This window comes from Lepisosteus oculatus, chromosome 4 (assembly GCF_040954835.1).
Source record: "Lepisosteus oculatus isolate fLepOcu1 chromosome 4, fLepOcu1.hap2, whole genome shotgun sequence".
In the NCBI taxonomy this organism is placed as follows: Eukaryota; Metazoa; Chordata; class Actinopteri; order Semionotiformes; family Lepisosteidae; genus Lepisosteus; species Lepisosteus oculatus.
The window spans coordinates 16,217,056-16,233,707 of NC_090699.1; the positions used below are offsets into that span (position 1 = coordinate 16,217,056).

The 16,652-nt window shown below is 42.3% G+C and overlaps 1 protein-coding gene and 1 non-coding gene across 4 annotated transcripts in view; both read right to left on the reverse strand.

The window, feature by feature from the left end:
• The window catches only part of LOC107077277 (baculoviral IAP repeat-containing protein 1-like), a 150,575-nt gene that overhangs the window by 6,149 nt on the left and 127,774 nt on the right, over positions 1–16,652 (reverse strand). Inside the window, exons 1-10 of one of the 3 annotated variants that reach the window (XM_069188016.1) lie at positions 12,206–12,343; positions 10,158–10,707; positions 7,995–8,094; positions 6,119–6,200; positions 5,649–5,712; positions 5,152–5,280; positions 4,208–4,307; positions 3,750–3,816; positions 2,726–2,780; positions 291–2,420 (exon numbers count right to left, since the gene is read on the reverse strand). In XM_069188016.1, coding sequence (XP_069044117.1) covers positions 291–2,420; positions 2,726–2,780; positions 3,750–3,816; positions 4,208–4,307; positions 5,152–5,280; positions 5,649–5,712; positions 6,119–6,200; positions 7,995–8,094; positions 10,158–10,707; positions 12,206–12,208 — 3,280 coding nt within the window. In that variant the 5' untranslated portion in view covers positions 12,209–12,343. Of the gene's footprint in view, positions 1–290; positions 2,421–2,725; positions 2,781–3,749; positions 3,817–4,207; positions 4,308–5,151; positions 5,281–5,648; positions 5,713–6,118; positions 6,201–7,994; positions 8,095–10,157; positions 10,708–11,862; positions 12,344–16,652 lie in introns of those variants that run through there. The other 2 variants (XM_069188017.1, XM_069188015.1) reach the window with 2 other exon arrangements.
• On the reverse strand, positions 16,484–16,556 carry trnaa-agc (transfer RNA alanine (anticodon AGC)). The gene has a single exon. It is a non-coding gene; the product is annotated as a tRNA-Ala (tRNA).

Consider the following 16,652-nt stretch of genomic DNA (forward strand, 5'->3'; position numbering starts at 1 on the left):
TGTGTGAGTCTAAAATCATCTGACACAGCATGATGGCAGAGTGTTCTGTACATTGAACATACTACAGCAGTCTGATTCCCAGATTCTTAGAATCATAAAACAAATTCTCAAAGTTTTAAATAACTGAAAAGATCTGCATTGTGTTTAAAATTCAGTAGGTACATTTGTTATGGAATGAAGAGAAGCATCCTAATCCATTCTGAAACAGTCAAGATATCCTTGAAAGGGAGTTTCCTGACACTTGATCCAGGCCTGCTGACCACACCGTTACAACACCACTGACCTCTTACCTGGAATGTCTGCTTTTGTGCACATCAGAGTTAAGGACCTCAAATTGGTCAGTGAGGCAAGAATTGCCTGCTCTTCTTCACTCATTTGGTTGGATAACAAATACAGTTCCTTGACCTTTGCAGCATATTTTTCCAGAACAAGATGCAGTTCTTGAACTATTCCTGAACTGTGAATTAGATCCAGAACCACAGAGTCTGACAGGAAGAACAGCAGGCTCAAGTTTCCCAGCTCTTTCTCCGTCAGTTGTCTTGTGAACATGATGGACATGCGCAGCAGGGGGATTTTATATTCATGTCTGTTGTAAGCCGAACACAGCCAATCGATAAACTCCTCAGGTATGAGAGTAGAGAGAAAACCGATTACCCAATTAAACAAATGTTTAAACATTCTTTTTTCTGTCCTCAATCTCTCAGGATCACTAAATGAGCCAGCAAGTTCTTGTTCAACAGCTGGTGGTTCTGTTATTTGAAAGCGATCATCTCGCTTCGCATCATCATTCTCATCAAAAGAGGTAATTTTCTTTATAATATGGAGGTGAAAGCTTTTGATTCCCTTAATGCTCTCTGGATACTGACTTATGAAATAAAACAGTCCGTGCAATGGAAAGAAGCAAATGAGGAAGGTTTTCCCTTTCATTCCCTCTGTGATTATTGGCGAACAGGAGGGTAAATACGGGGAGTCAATCAGCATTCTTAAAACCTGGTCGAAGAGAAAAGTATCTGTAACAGTGATGCGTAAATCTGGGGCGGCATTCATAGCATGCAGGAAAGTATCAATACAAACCCGGATCTCAGGGTGATGAGTATGGAACGCTTTGATTGCCTTGTCAGCATTGAAAGCAGCGTTCTTGTTAATCCTGTTCAGTGTATAGTCCGTGACGATTGTAGCTGCTCTTTCTGACCTTGTAGAGGTGAAGGTAAGGAAATGCAAAAAGCATAAAAAAGTAGCTACAGAATCGATCTCTTCTAAGTATTTCTGACTTTGTTCCCTCTCCTCAGGGACGCTGGAGGTCATGAGCTCGTTCATGCGCACCGCGGCCAGATACTCCTGGAAACAGACGTGAAAGACCCGATACACTGGCTGGATTCTCTGGGCTGTGAGTCTGTTCAGAAGCCCCAGCCTGAGGGCCTCTGGCTCCTTCACTCCCGCCTGGAGAAGGTCAGCCTCTGTGAATTCAAACTGCCCACGGAACTGCCCTCTCAGACAGAGCTCCCCCACGCTGGACACCGTGTCGACGCAGACACCCGTCTGCCCAGCGGAGTCTTTCCTTATGAACTGCAGGTAGCAGTCGAGGAGGCAGATGCTGGTAAACTCTCTGTTGGGGAACTTAATCCTTGACACACAGGCTGCTAACCCAAAGAGGGGGGTCTTGATGATGGGGCAGATGGCAGGGAATGTATTTAATCTTTTGTAAACATCCTCCACTTGGACCATGTTAAAAGACAGCACACTCCGTAAGATGCGAATGGTGCCACGCAGAGGAAAATCTAGGATAGCGATCAGGAGCTCAGCATGCTTCCGGATAAGGTAAAGGCTTTGGGTTCTTACACCAACGATTACTTGGATTTTCCACAAGTGGGTCCGATGAATCAACTCCTCTATCAGCATGGGAAGAGGACTTGCATCCTTCCCAAATTCATCAAGCAGGAACAGGACACGTTCTCGATAATGACGGATCAATTCCTGGAAGGTTGACTCTGAAATACCCAGCTCCTCTTTGAGAAGATGATCCCTAAGTATTTCAGTCACGCTGAGTTTTTCAGGGGCACAGTTCAAGGGAATATAAAACACTAATTCAAATCGCCTCAGAACGGGACACACCCCCTGAGCCCAGAGCATAGCTATCATTTTCAGACAGGCTGTCTTCCCACTCCCTAACTGGCCCTCTAACACTGTGATGTTTCGCAGGTCTCTCAGCACTTCAGGCAGAGTGACCTGAGCAAGAGGAATGTTCCTGAAGTCCTTCGTCTCCATGACTACCTGCGTGTACAGCAGGCGGATATCAAAAGGAATATGGATATCGGAGAACGGGAAGGACCTGCTGAACTCCTTGGTTGCGTAGGCCTTCTTGAGGAGGAATTGCAGATTCCTGGCTTCCTTCTCCAACATATTTAATTCCAGCCGAGACTCTGAAATAATGATTAAAAAAAAGACAACTGAACCAAGGTTGCATAATGATTCCTTGAATTGCATGTTAATCCTACGAACTGGTAAGTTCATCAGTCAAATAAAACTGAACTAAACACTGTGCAAGACATTTACAAATGAACTGCAGGAAACGTACTGTATATTTTTCCCAATGCTACTGTCACTATAGAGTGACACAATAATGAATAAAGTATAATGAGTGAGTAGAATACAGCTCACAGAGACAAATATATTAGGTTTGACAATATGGGAAGTATTGTCAAATACCAAATAAACTATTTACTACCTGTGGAAGACGATAAGAGAAGCCGGGCAGAAACACCAGTATCTTGATTGAGCTCCTTAAAAAGAGAAGACAGGCATCTCTAAATACACCGGTACACGCTGAAAGACAACTAGTTTCCTAGATTGTTTTCTCAAATGCTAATGTAAAATAAAGCCCTGAAATCACTGATGATATTTGGGAAACATTGTGTTAATATTTCTCTTTCATATCTTCCTTTCATGATATCACTTGATACCTCAAGTTTTTCATGCACTTTCACTTCCTGAGTGATAGCTGATGTTTTTTCGAAGATTAGTGATTTACAGTATTTGGTCTTCATGCCTGATGCCCCTAAAATAATGTCTTGGAAAATCCCCCAAATTTCCTGATGCCCTGATTTCCTGATAGTGATTCTAGCTTCTTTCTTTTTCACCATTTATTATCATTATTTAGCTGGATTTTGCATATGTCTTTGTGTTCCTGTTTTTCATAGAATTTTGCAATGAGTGGGAAGAAAGTTTTCTGCTTAAGGTTTTAAGTTTTTAAATCAAGACAGGTTCCCTAATCACTCTCCAATCACTGTGCTGATGGTCGGAACTGGATCTTGTTCCAACCAAGCTTTCAGTTACACACTTGAATCCTTTACTGACTCAGCAATAGGATTAATTCGAAATGACAACGTCTGGTCGCTTTTAACACTTACTCATAAGTAATCTCAAATTCCAAAATTTTGGGTAGAAAAATAAAACTTCTAAAAATACTCCAATGAATCATCGCGTTATTTAAATCAAGGCTTCAGTTAGGTAATTAAGAGGGTGAGGAATTGAAAACAAGCAGCTGGATACTCAGGATTTTTTAATTGTTAGATGTCATCTGCTAATCCTCCCTCCTTTTTCCTCTATAGGTCTTTGATCTCAGTAACTCTCAGGTCTTTTTAGTGCTCCAGCTGATTCTGAGCAATTTTGAAACAGATAGCACTCCAAGGATCAGAGCTGAATAATCAAGACGGAAAGGTGGAAGTTTTAAAAGCTATCCAAACCCTTACCTTTTTGAGGCTAACGGCAGTGTCACTTTGTTGAGGATTTTGACTGATGTTAACAATATATTGGCATCTGAAAGCAGACGTTTATTTGTGTATTAATAACAGAAGGATTAATCTGGAATCTTGTCACCTTATAAAGATATATAAGGGCTTAAAAACCTTGAAAAAATCCTTCCTGAGGAAATTCACTCCCATTACAGATATATGCAAAAAGATTTACAATTCTATACATCTGGCTGCTTCCATTCTCAAGCTCACAGACTGATTTGCGCAAAGAAAAATTTGCATCTCTGAAAGTCAAAACTTGTAGAAAATGGCTTATGCTACTCAGTGCTGCAGGACATTAATAACTGCAGTTAGATGTTTTATTACAGGTGTTTGACAGGTTGATTTGAGCGGAGGTAGCAACTTTTATCTATAGATAAAAGGAAATCTCTTTTATCTGTGGAAGAATAACGTACTGTGAGAAGATCTTCTGATGTTCCTGTACTGGATCAGCTCCTTCAGGCCAATGTGAAATCCTCCCACCACACTGAAAACACTGAACAGTTTCCTCTTCACCTACACATACATTTTTAAGTTACATCGACACATCAGAAAGATCTTTACAAGATTGACTTATTTTCTACAGAGACCAGACTGTTGTAACCTGCTGCTGTCTGGTACAGAAGACTGCACTATATCCAGACTTCACCCTGTTTAAAATGCTGAAACGTGTCTCTCAACTTGAATAAAAAAACAAGAGTACAACTCTTCAATTTCAGCATCCACACAGAGGCTCCTGGTTTGTTTTAGGACAGACTTTAAAGCATTTCGTCTTCTCCACAAAACACTAAAGGGTCTAGAGCCCCCTTATTTAAGTGATCCGCTAAAAACATCACATACCAAGCAGAACACAGTGGTACATAGTGGACCCAGGTTTAATATGATCTATGTGCCAAAAAACTCATTAGGGGAAGGAGGGGTGGGGGGCGTCGCCACTGGGGCCTGGGACCTCCAGGGGTTTCTTGTCACCCACGGGGGGGGGTTGTTTTCTTCTCTTTCCTGGCCACATGGTCAGGTGCCGTTTACCTGCTATAGCAATCTGTAAGGCACGCTGTGGCATTCTTTTACAAAGGGCTCTAGAGAAAACAAAAGACTGAACGATTGATTTAAAATTACCAGCCACACCAAAATTAAATTTGTCCACTAATTCCACAACAAAAACACTGATAAAAACACAACAAGAACAGCAGACTTTAGAAAAAACAGTTGTGATTATATATGGGATGAGCACACCAGTGTTTCTATTAAAAATAACAAAATTGTTACTAAACTGATATGTATAAAAAGCCTGACATTGGGTGAGCACAGATGCAAGATGTCAGTGTTGGCGTTTTTAGATTTTTAAATTACCATTCTTCACCTGTGTAGAAGAAGCCAGCTTTCGCCAGTTTGGATGGAACTGCAGCTGAGTCGCTTGGCCATTGGAAGTAGGACTCCATTCGAGAGCACTCATTCTCAAATATGCTACGAAGGATCTCTTCTGACGAGGCTGTGGAGACAGAAATGGCCTAGGTGAGGGTATGGTAGCGCAGTGGTGAGCACTGCTGGCACACAACACTGAGCCAGAGGTTCAACTCCTGGGGTACCAAAGACATGCTGGTAGGTGAACTGGATTCTGGGAAAACTGGCCCTGCTGTGGGTGTGTGTCCCCTGTGATGGACTGGGTGTCCAGGGTGTATGCCTGGGCAGGTCTTGCACCTATTGCTTGCTGGGATTGGCTCCGGCTCTCCCAAGACCCTGTACTGGCTGAAGCAGTTAAAAAATGGATGGATTGAAATAATTCTAAATCCTGTTGAGTCTGGAGTAAAGTTCAGGTTCTCCAGGTAGTCTTTGCTAGACCAGTCATTCTGTACTCACCTTTCTGACTCTGATCTGCTATCTCAGTTTCTTCACTCACTTTGTCGACAAAGTAATGTTTGGCCTATAGATACATAAAAAGAGTAACAGCATAATTAATGAAAAATAATATTCCTGAACAGGTAGCATCTTCAAACCAAATAAGACGAAGAAACCATGTTAGATTCCAATGAATATCTTACACACTGTTGTGGATTTAAAGGCAAAATTTCAAAAGGGTCAATTTGAAGAGTTCATTTTCACATGACAAACGGACAGCTTTTGACCATCATGGAAAAATGATTGAGATTTGTTATTTTAACATGCTATTTAAATAAATCAAATACTATGATTTAATCCCATATATGATTACCGTAGCAGATCAAAATTACATAATATTTTGAAAATACAAAAATATTAAGTAAACTGAAATAAAAAGTAAAACAGTTTGAACCTGAAAACAAAAAATCTTCTGTATTGTGTACCCATACCGTTATTCCGTGGAATCCAACATATGAACGGATATGTTCTAAAATCTCCCTTTCTGAGAGTCTGCTATGGAGGTAGTCACACCTACGAAGAAAAATTATATTTTTCGGCTAGAAAAGAAAATCAACTGAATATTTCTCACTTAATTTTTCATCAGAATCAACACTGATGACTACTGCACTGTGGAGTTTCCTGGTGGTACAGAATAACATTACTGTTGCATAGCGCTGGGGTTAAGTTGGAGATTGCAGGATGTGAAGCGCAGCTGTTAACCTGGGCTGATGCGTGTTCATTTTTTGGTATCTCTACTTAAATCAGACCTCCTTTGCTGAACCTGGGGCTTTGGCTCACTGAGGCCTTTAAACACACTGACCCTCCAATGTTGCCATCTCCAACTCTAATGTTTTTCTCCTTTTCTGTATGGGACTACAAGGACTTTTTTTATGGAAAACCTCATTCGGACTGGGAGAGATCTTTCTAGTTGTTGGATGTGCTGGATGCCAGTCTCTTATTTTTGTTATCATCAATTGGCAAAAATGTTGTGTCCGTTGCACCTGTCCCAGAACTCGTAATTTCTGTCCTTTTTCTGGAAACTATGACTGTCTATGGATGTTAGCTAGACTTTCAAACAGGAGAAAAGCTTTTGTTCTGATGGGAGATTGGCTTTACTACACTGTAACACAGTAACACAGGTTCTACCATTTTGCTGCCCCTGTGGCTCTTTCCTTGGAACCAAATATAAAAAAGATGGGAACATCACAAACTCTGTTATTTTGGGTACCAGGTCACACATACTGTCTTTTGGGTGTCAGTCCCATTCCTGTCCATTATGTCCTTTATGGAGGATAAGTGCAAAGCTGTTCAGTGATCTCTCAGCTCTAGACAACACACTGTCTCAGTGTGTCCCACAAACTTCCTCTGGGGTTTTGTAAGTTTTTTTAAGTAGGGCATTTACTGCATGCATCTCATCTCTGAAGGCAGCTGTTTTCTCAAGCTCTTTGTGTAACGTGTTGCACACAGTCACTTTGAAATGAGCCTGTAAGGTGTACAACACATGGGCTCCCAGAGAACAGTGCAATCAAGCTGCCATCAGTCACTACAAATAGACCTCTGTAGTGTCACTCATAGTGTATTGGCAGGTCTGCATTACAGGCTCCCATAAATCCACACAAAGGCTTGATTGATGGCTAAAGAGGTGAGTAACGCGTGTTGTGCTCCTGGAACTCGGTCACACTGAAACGAGCCTGTAACGTGTGCAGCAGTGCTCTCAGGGCCTGAACAAAGTAGTAAAGTGCACTCAAGAGTTCTGTAGTGACTAGACACTCATATTGTTTAGGCAGATCTGTTTCAGGCTCCCATCAGTCCACACAAAGGCCATTGTCACAGAGGACTCTGCTCCACTGCAGGCAGGTGCACCAGAGGTGACCGACTCCAGCTTCCAGGTTCCAAGATGTAATGAGGTGGCTGAGCGCTAGTGGAACAGACAAAGTCACTCAAGTACAGTGCGTCCTAGACAGCCATGAATGATGAAATAAGAAGAGGACAAAGTTTTAATCAATATCCAAAATCTGTATAGTAGATATCTTGAAACCTAATATTTGTTTTTTTTCTGAAGCTTGCAGGCATTCAGGGTTCTAGTTTCTTTTGATGCTCAGTGTCAATGGTCACAGACTTTAGAAGTTACACCTCAGCACCTGAAGCGGAGGGCAGGGCAGCACAGGGGGCGCAGGGGTTGGCACTGCTGCTCTGAGCCACTGGAACCCTGAACTGGATAAAGGGGAACTGAAATTGATGCGATGACCTGGAAGTGATTAAAGTGCTATTGGGTGTGCTCTTTCTCCTCCCTGTCGTCAAACACAGCGAATCCGCATCGCTTACTCTGGAAACCACTTGGCGTGCTCCCTCCAGGGGTCACTGGCCACCTCCCAGTCTCCCAGCCGGCCTCCGCAGGAGAAGCACTGCACGTGATCCTTAACACCTGCAGCCACAGAACGAACAGCAAAATCAAGAGCAGGCGCAACCTCTTCCACGGTCTTCTATTTAATTATATATTTATTATATTATTATGATTAAATATTGATTACAGTACATTGATTATATAGCTGTATATGTCGTTTTTAAGCCATGTTTTTTACCACGCTCGAATTTTCATCTGTCCATATCTTTGGAAGGGAAACACAGAAAGCCTTCAAACCAAATGCATTTTAAAGACCACGACATGTGAAAATGTTCACAGTCTCCACATAAAACTATCAGTGAACTAATTCTCTTTTTTTAAACCTCCGGTTTTTCATCGATGCGTAATTACACACTAACTGGAACCCAGGGGGACCGCTGTGTACACACGTTCACAATGCGAGAAATACTGCTCAATACGACTTCATGTGAAAAACTCGTATATCACCATAGGAAGCATAACAGCATAGCCTCCAATTACCCAGACCACAAAAACAAAAGAATAAAGCTTTGTTTGATTTCTGAAACCCTTTCTTTATGTCCTGTTTTCATTCAGGTAAGGGTCAACTATATACACAATACTGCTGACAGCAGGAAAATTCCTTTACTCAGCAGCGTCTTAAAACCAGCACCCATGGTGGTCAAACCGATTTTCTTTTACACAGAAGACTGACACAGCTTCGTGTTGTGAATCTTTTTCTAAGAAAACATGTGAGCGGGGGAGGTGGACTTGCCCTTATTCTACTTTGAAAATACCTGTGAAACTGGTTCCTTTACAATGTAGTCACACAGAGAGAGAGTGAGAGAGAGTGAGAAATACGATAACTTTGCTCACTAAAGTAGGGCTTTTGGGCTCAAGTAAATTTGCGCCCTACCACTGTGTACATACAGTACGAACATGTTGTGAGATTTAGAAATATAAAAATGTCAATATAATGATGATAATATTTGCTATTTTAGTTTTTCAAAGACATTTTTATTTGTTAGAAGAAAACAAATGGCAACAGCTGGGTTTGAACACTTGACCTCAGGAGTACAGCTCAGCCACTTAAGCGATCACACCACCAAGGGAGTCATGTGATGAGCATAGCTCAATGGAAAGTCTTATACTACTATTTGTGCAACAGTACATGAATATAGTTATACCGTTATTAATTTCTTTAGATACGTGATTCCATATTATATTCCCTATTAATCAAATTCTAAAAGTATGCTTCTCTTTACTCCAATATCGAGTGTATTCGCAGAAAAGCTTAAAACTATCACTTTTCTCACAAAGTACTGAATACTGTATAAACGGTCAGTAACATCATCAGAGGGAGCAAGGAGCAAGTAAAAACGTTTCCAAAATAACCACATGTAAGACTTTGATGCTTAAAATGTTTAGGGAGAAATGGAATACTGGTGTGTATTTTTTCTTTAAAATACCAAGACCAGCAATACACAGTTTACATAATATGTTTATGTTCCTAAATTAATATCGTTTATGACCTTTAGATGCGTTATGCTCCTATTCTTTTTATGCTCAGCTACTAAAATTTCCCTTTAGTGGTAAAATTCCATATAAATATTCAATACTAAGCGGATTAAAACGAGCACAGTAAAGAGATTAAATGATTAAATCTTTCCACAACCAACCAACGCACCACGAGTGCCCCTGTCGGTCATTTTGGCCAGCCAATCACATACCGCGGTAGGGCGCGGTGGCGCATGCGTAGATGCCCACAGTACAGGTTCGTACCGTGCATTTTGAATGGCTGCATCTGTACTTCCAGATTATACCATCTGCATTGGGTCCGGAGCTACGCTTCAAGGGAGCCCTACCCAGAATCAGAAAGCCTGCACAAATGTCCAGCATTCACCTAACACCTCCTGCTCCTTACATCATTCACATCGCCAAACTGTTACCGGGGAACAGACTTCAGTTAACTAAGGAAAGCACGCTGTGAAATAAAGACATTAAAAATAAAACTACTTTAAAAAATCCTCTCCCTCGACTACTGAAGAGGGTCTTCCTCTGCATTCTAGGTTCAAATTTACTTCTAATAAATTCGAATCACTAACAGAATCAATTCAGGATCTTACCAGTATAGAAAAATCCACAGTCAGACAGCACAGCTGGCTCTGTCTCGCAGTAAAAGGGCCAGTTGCTGAAAGTCCCAAGCCTCTCGCTGTCTTCTGTATAACCTACTGGACCACTGCTTTCAAGACCTTTGACCCGGATGTCGTACTTATTAATGTTTCCCACTTCCAGCCCCTTCTGGAACGCACAGTCCTCCTGGTATTTTTGGTGCAACTGTGTGGGGGTTTGAAAGCTTGCGATAGTGACGACAACCCCACAACAGAAACACTGCACAGCCGATCCGTATCCAAAGTAAAAGAACCCAGCACCGGCCAGCTCTTCAGGCGCAAAGGGGGAAAGAGAGGGATAGCTCTCAAACGATTTCAGCCTGGCCAGTTCGCTCCTCATTTTGTAATCATATCCCCGTGCGTTGTCTTTGACAGCTGCTTTCAGACTGCGGCTGTAGAATTCTGAAATCGCTTTCGCACTAAGATTCAAATGAGAAGAGCAACGTAATTCCCAGTCCTCAAGCTCAATTTCAGGATCTGGCTCTTTCCTGGCGTGCTCCATGCTCTAGGAGAAAACAATCAAAAGCATTGTCAGAGAACCCTGCTGAATTGAAACTCGACTGCCTATCAATGTGTTAGTCAGAAAACAAAAAAGAAAACAAAAGAATCTGAGTCAGTGATGAAAATGTCATGCAACATTTCCAGCTGTGACCACATGTTTTGTTCACTGTGGTAAACTAGAACACTGTTTCGTAATATGAAACTGGACAAGAATCAAAACACCGATAGTAAACAATCATATCACAATCATGCATCCATTTTCTAAACCATATTATCGTGAACAGGGTTTGTGAGGGATGCAGGAGCCTATCCCAGCAAGCAACAGGCACAAGGCAAGATACACCATGTCGCCAATCCATCATATTATAGGACATGAACACAGGGCCCCAGTACTACCATGCGTCCCTTGCTTGCTGGGATAGGCTCCAGTTCCTACGCAACCTTGAATTGGATGATGTGGTTAGAATACGGATGGATGTACAATATAACCATTATTTAAATAATGTACTGTAAATACATTATTTCCACTGGAAATACTAGCTTATGTGCTTCTGCTTATATCCCAGAATTATCATTGTTTCTAACATAAACATTTATCTAAGAACCTTAGGGTCAAGGTCTGAATTCTGTTAGTCTTCTTTTTTGCTGATCACGTGGCAATTTCTAGTTGCTTTATAAGCCAGCTATTGAAAAACACAGTAATTGTCTGTTCTGTCTGACCAGAAAAGCATGGAAATGTCTTTCAAATATTCAGTCCTGAAAGACTGTGACCCAGACAGCTCAGGGCAGTTTTTTTCAACTCTACAGCAATACAAGGACCGAAGAAGAACTTGGACACAAGTAGAAATTGGGTTTTTAAGGGGAAGCCATTCAGTTATTAATCCTGGAAAGGGTGGAGCTCAGAAACCAAAATAAACTGGAGATCAGCACACTCCTGCTGCTAAACCTGCGATTATAAGGATATTACCGCTGTCCTGAGACAACTACCCTGCTGTGATATGAAAGATGTTCCATTCCGTCTCATGAATGGAATCAATGGAATTTATGACTGCATGAAAGTCAGTCTCCTTTTCAGTGTCTAATTCCTAAACAAAAAAACTAGATGTCAGGTAGCAGCAAACACGGGAGACTTGTTTAGCCTGACCGGCAACATACATACCTGCTCAGCCAGAGAGACGAAGCAGGGTGAATATGCTAAAAGGATTCTACTGAAGGCAAAAGAAATATCCTGCACAACCAGAAGGTGAAAAGTGGAGATGTTTAAGTGAAAAAAAAAACCTCCGTATGGTAATGAAGTGATAATCAAAACTTTCTACTGCACAGACCCTCTGTTAAGACCACGAGCTTATTGTTATGTAAAAGATGGAGCCTATGAGAAAGTAGGTAACTGTGAGAGAGCAAAAGCCGAGGAATGAGGAACTCCGGGTCTGTGAACAAACCCATACAAACAGCCGAGGGATGATCCAGAAATCGAGGTAAAAGACAAACCAAAGTTCAATCACCATGTAAAGCACTAGGGAACAAACCAAAGACGAAATCCAGAAGTCAAAGTGTAGGAGTGTACAGATATCCAGTCGCCGAGAATCCTAACACAATAGAACAGAAATCAAAGGACGCAGGTAGTTAGCTCGCAAGGTAAAACCCAATACTGAGCACTGAGTGAAGGGAAGACAGTCCTAAGATAAGAGAGCTGAGGGTGTGGTGGTGAACAGGTAAACTGAGTGGTTAAGTGACTGGGTGAAGTCTACGCCTTCTTAAAGGGGCTTTGGTCTGATTACATGAAGCTGGTACCAAAACACACTCCTAAAACACACTGTAGAGAAGCTGTACAAATTGTGATATGCTTAAGTTGATACTTCAGCACTGGACAAACAAACATGAAGTATTTATCTTTGCATTTTCTTAACATACAGTACAATATTGCCTGTAGTACCTTGTATTTGTCTTTAAAGGCATGTCAGGGTGAAATTCATCCTTAAAGGTAAGTCACAGTTCAAACTCAAACACTGTTCCGTCCATTTGTCCCAGTGAACTAAATGTTAAAAATTCTATGCAATCTTTAACATTTAATATTTACTTTTGAGTTAAGAGTCAGTTTAGCACAAGTACATTTTTTTTTATTTGGAACTGCCAATTATTTATTATACAGTAACTCAAATTTGATCCCCCCACAGTGTGTTTATGTCATGGCTCACAGTCTTTACTGATGTCACTGTGAACCTACCCAAGACCTACTACATTGAAGTTAATTGATTCCAGGGTCCCATCGTGTTATCGGCTTCAGCAACTCGGAGGGGCAGCATGTTCCACACTCCCACCACCCTTTGTGATAAAGTGGTGGCTTCTGTTCTTGGTTTTAAATAAACGTCTATCTAGGTTTCCGTCGGTGTCCTCTTGTTTTCGTTTCACTGCAGACACTTGGAAAAGTCACAGAGTGCCATGCCCTCTGCAGCCAGAGGGCGCTCCTACTCTGTCCTGACCCTAGTTTCCTGTGCTCTGCTCTCCTTCTGGTGTCTCTCTGTCTGGGGCTCTATATTTCCGGATCACTCATTCCCCTTCGCTCAGCATTAACGTTTGGATGTCCTGAGACCCGCCTGGCACCAGGTCGCCCCGTGTCCGCTCCCTGAGGGCACAGGTTTCAACATGACTCCTGAACTGCTGAGCCCGCGCTAACCCCCCCGCGTAGGGTCATAGGGTCTTTTTCCGCTCTCCTGCCTCTATACGGTTCGTCCCTTCCAACATACGTGACACAGAGATCTGTTTTAACTGAAAGCCAAGACAGCCCTGATCAATCTAATCCCTACCCTAACCCTGGGATCACTGAATCAATGCACAAGAAAGAACACATTTATTACATATATTAGTCTCTTCTAATACACACTCATATTGGGCAGAGGTCAAAGTTTTCAATGGATCCCTTTCAACAAGTACCTCCTAACTGATAATTATAAATATAAAACAAAACTGCCATTCTTAACAATGCCATTATTCCATTCATCCATGTTCTAACAGATTTATCAATTTCAGGGTCATGGGGGAGATGGTGTCTATCCCAGAAACACCCTAAACAAGACACCAGGATATTACAGGGCAGACAGACACATTCACACGATGGCCATTTTTTCCAGAAGCCAGTTAACCCACCAGCATGTCTTTGGATTGTGGGAGGAAACCCATGTGAACACAGGAAGAACATAAAAACACAGAGAGCACCCCAGGGCCTCAGCACTTCAAGATAGCTATGCTGACCATTCTGCCACCCCTGGCATCCATCAAGACACAATATTAATAATGTGAATATATCTATGTCGAAATCTACAGGCGATTCACAGTGTGAATGCTGATTCACCACCTGCTTAATTGTAACCTATTAAATGTTACCTCTTAAACACCTAACCAAATTAAATGTCACTGCGATCCAATCACCAGCAATGCAGTATTCGTTAAACAAGTTTTTGAAAAACAACCCCACACAGCTAGCCAAAACCAAAAGAACAGTGGCAAAAACTCACCCGCAGCTTCGCAGCAGCAGAACTCGTTTCAGTAAGAACTAGAAAATCTGCGTGACGAGCAGCAGATACTAACTTTCTCAGTCACTGAATTTCCTCTTTGAAGTCTTGAACTGTACACAGCACTTTTCTTACACGCGCCCTGAGGAAAGGTCAATATCAATTCAAAATCCTATGACCCCATTCGGGTTTTTATACCCAAAAGACACTGTTTTGTGAAATACAGACCTAGGAAGCTTTCTCTACAATTGTTTCACTACATTTCGTCAACAGATGAAGATAAAAGGGCACAACATTTGTCACAATGAACCCGAGAAACAGGAATGCAGCAGATGTTAAAGAAATGAATGCTATTAAGCAGAGTACAAAAAACATCCAGAATTTTGTACAGTACTTGTTACAGGACTCCAACTAGAAATATCTTGTTAATCATTCTGTCATTTAGTAAATTTAGCACAAAACCTTTCAGAAGCATGCACAAGCATACCTGTAGAGTTTCTGAGTACAGACCTCAGGACTGGTGGAAATACCCATTTGATTCACTCAGTCTGTATTTAATAAAAATCAAACTTTTTTGGTCATCAGAAAGGTAAAATAAGACAAAAACACAAAGTTCCAGGAGAAACTCTTCCATGTCATTGCAAGGACTGACTGAAAGCTCTGCTTTAAGAGTACCTTGCCCTCATACTGCTGCTGCAGTGAGAAAACACTGAACTCAGAGGAGAGTCAGATCACTGCATGAAGCTTCAGTGCAAGACAGCGGCCTGCCATAATAAAATCACCATAATAACATTAAGACAAAATAATTGTAATCACACTAAAGATTCACCAGGGTAACTATTGCCCAGGTTGGTTTACAACAAGCAAGGAAACAGGGCAAATTAGTTTTAAGAACACTATTCTGCAGCAGCTGTAGCAACGGGCAACAAGAGAATCAGACATTTATTAAATCAACAAGAACCATATAAGTGATCTGAAATATTTCAAAGAATTAACACATTCTTACTTTAAAAAAAAAATAAGGCCATAAACAAGTTACAAAACATTTGCATCCAGACAAAAGATGAAAACTAGGTGGGGCTACTAAAGGCTAGCGTGACGAATTGCATGATGCTCTCAGCGCAAGGCGTGAACACAGGTTAAAAAGGTAACAGGTTATCTGCAAAAACATGCACCAACAGAATGAAATAAAGGGATAGAAATTATGGGGAGTGAGCTATTTTTGCGAGTCTGTCTTTCATAACTCACTTAGCACAAGTCTCTCTGGCTGAAATGGCCTCTCTGCTTCAGCATCGTGAACCCTCACTCATTAAAAACATCACTCGGACCCCTGACATGCTGCCATGAAGTGTCAAGAGAGAGTGGCGGAGACGCACTTAAACCAGAGAGAAGATGAAAAGGGGGCGTGGCTGCCAAACGCTTCACACTCTCCTCGCAAGGCGTGATCAGGGGTTAAAGGACACCTCTCGGCACACCGAGCGCTCAGCGTACACCTGGAGGATACGGGCATCGATCCCTGCGAGAGGTCCCGGGTTCAAATCCCGGACGAGCCCTTTTCCTCCTCTTCCACACTCCTGGGACCTGATATCCACATCACCTCGCAGCGTCTGCTTACGGCAAACGATGGAAGGTGACTGATGACTGAAGGAGCCTGGTCAATCCTCATCACGTGGCACAATGCCAGCGTGCAGTCAGCTGTCCAAGGCGGCAACCTCGTTGCTCGTTCAAAAGAACACGTCCTGAAAACTCCTCACCGTTATGTCGTAAATGAGCACCGCGATCGCTTGTTGTCATGCGCCATTACTTGAGACATGCAGAAGCAAAAACCGCCCTCTCTCAGCCACCGAAACGTGTGCGGGGCTCGCCTTGCGCTCTCTGCGCCTCGCATATTTGCGGAGCTGTCTGCTCTTCTTTCTGTTGAAGTACTCAAAATACTTCACCGTCCTGCAGAGCGTGATGTGCTCGCTGACAGCTTTCAATATTTGAAGGAAAACTACGAGCTTGATGGCTCGAATGTGAATGTTAAGCAATCGTTGATCAAACGCACGTCTTCTAAGGATTCGTGAGAGTATTCTCAGCATTGTTTTCACTCGGATATACTTTTCATTTGCTAAGCTGCCAAATCGGACGCACTCGGTGCAGACTGAGGTGGGGAAGGAGGCGTGGCCCTTCAATGCTTGACAGCTGAAGGACGTTGAGCGGAGGAGAACCTATCAGAAGTCGAAGAGGCTAAAGGAGAGCACCCGGCTCCCAGAGCTCCAGACTCGCACCTGGAGGATGCGGGCATCGATCCCGCTACCTCTCGCATGCTAAGCGAGCGCTCTACCATTTGAGCTAATCCCCCTCGCTTCAGGCTTCTCGGCATCATGTCTTACCGCCCGCTGCCCTTGGTCTGCAAGGCAGTCCTTTCAAGTGCGATGAAGACGCACGAATAGACCTT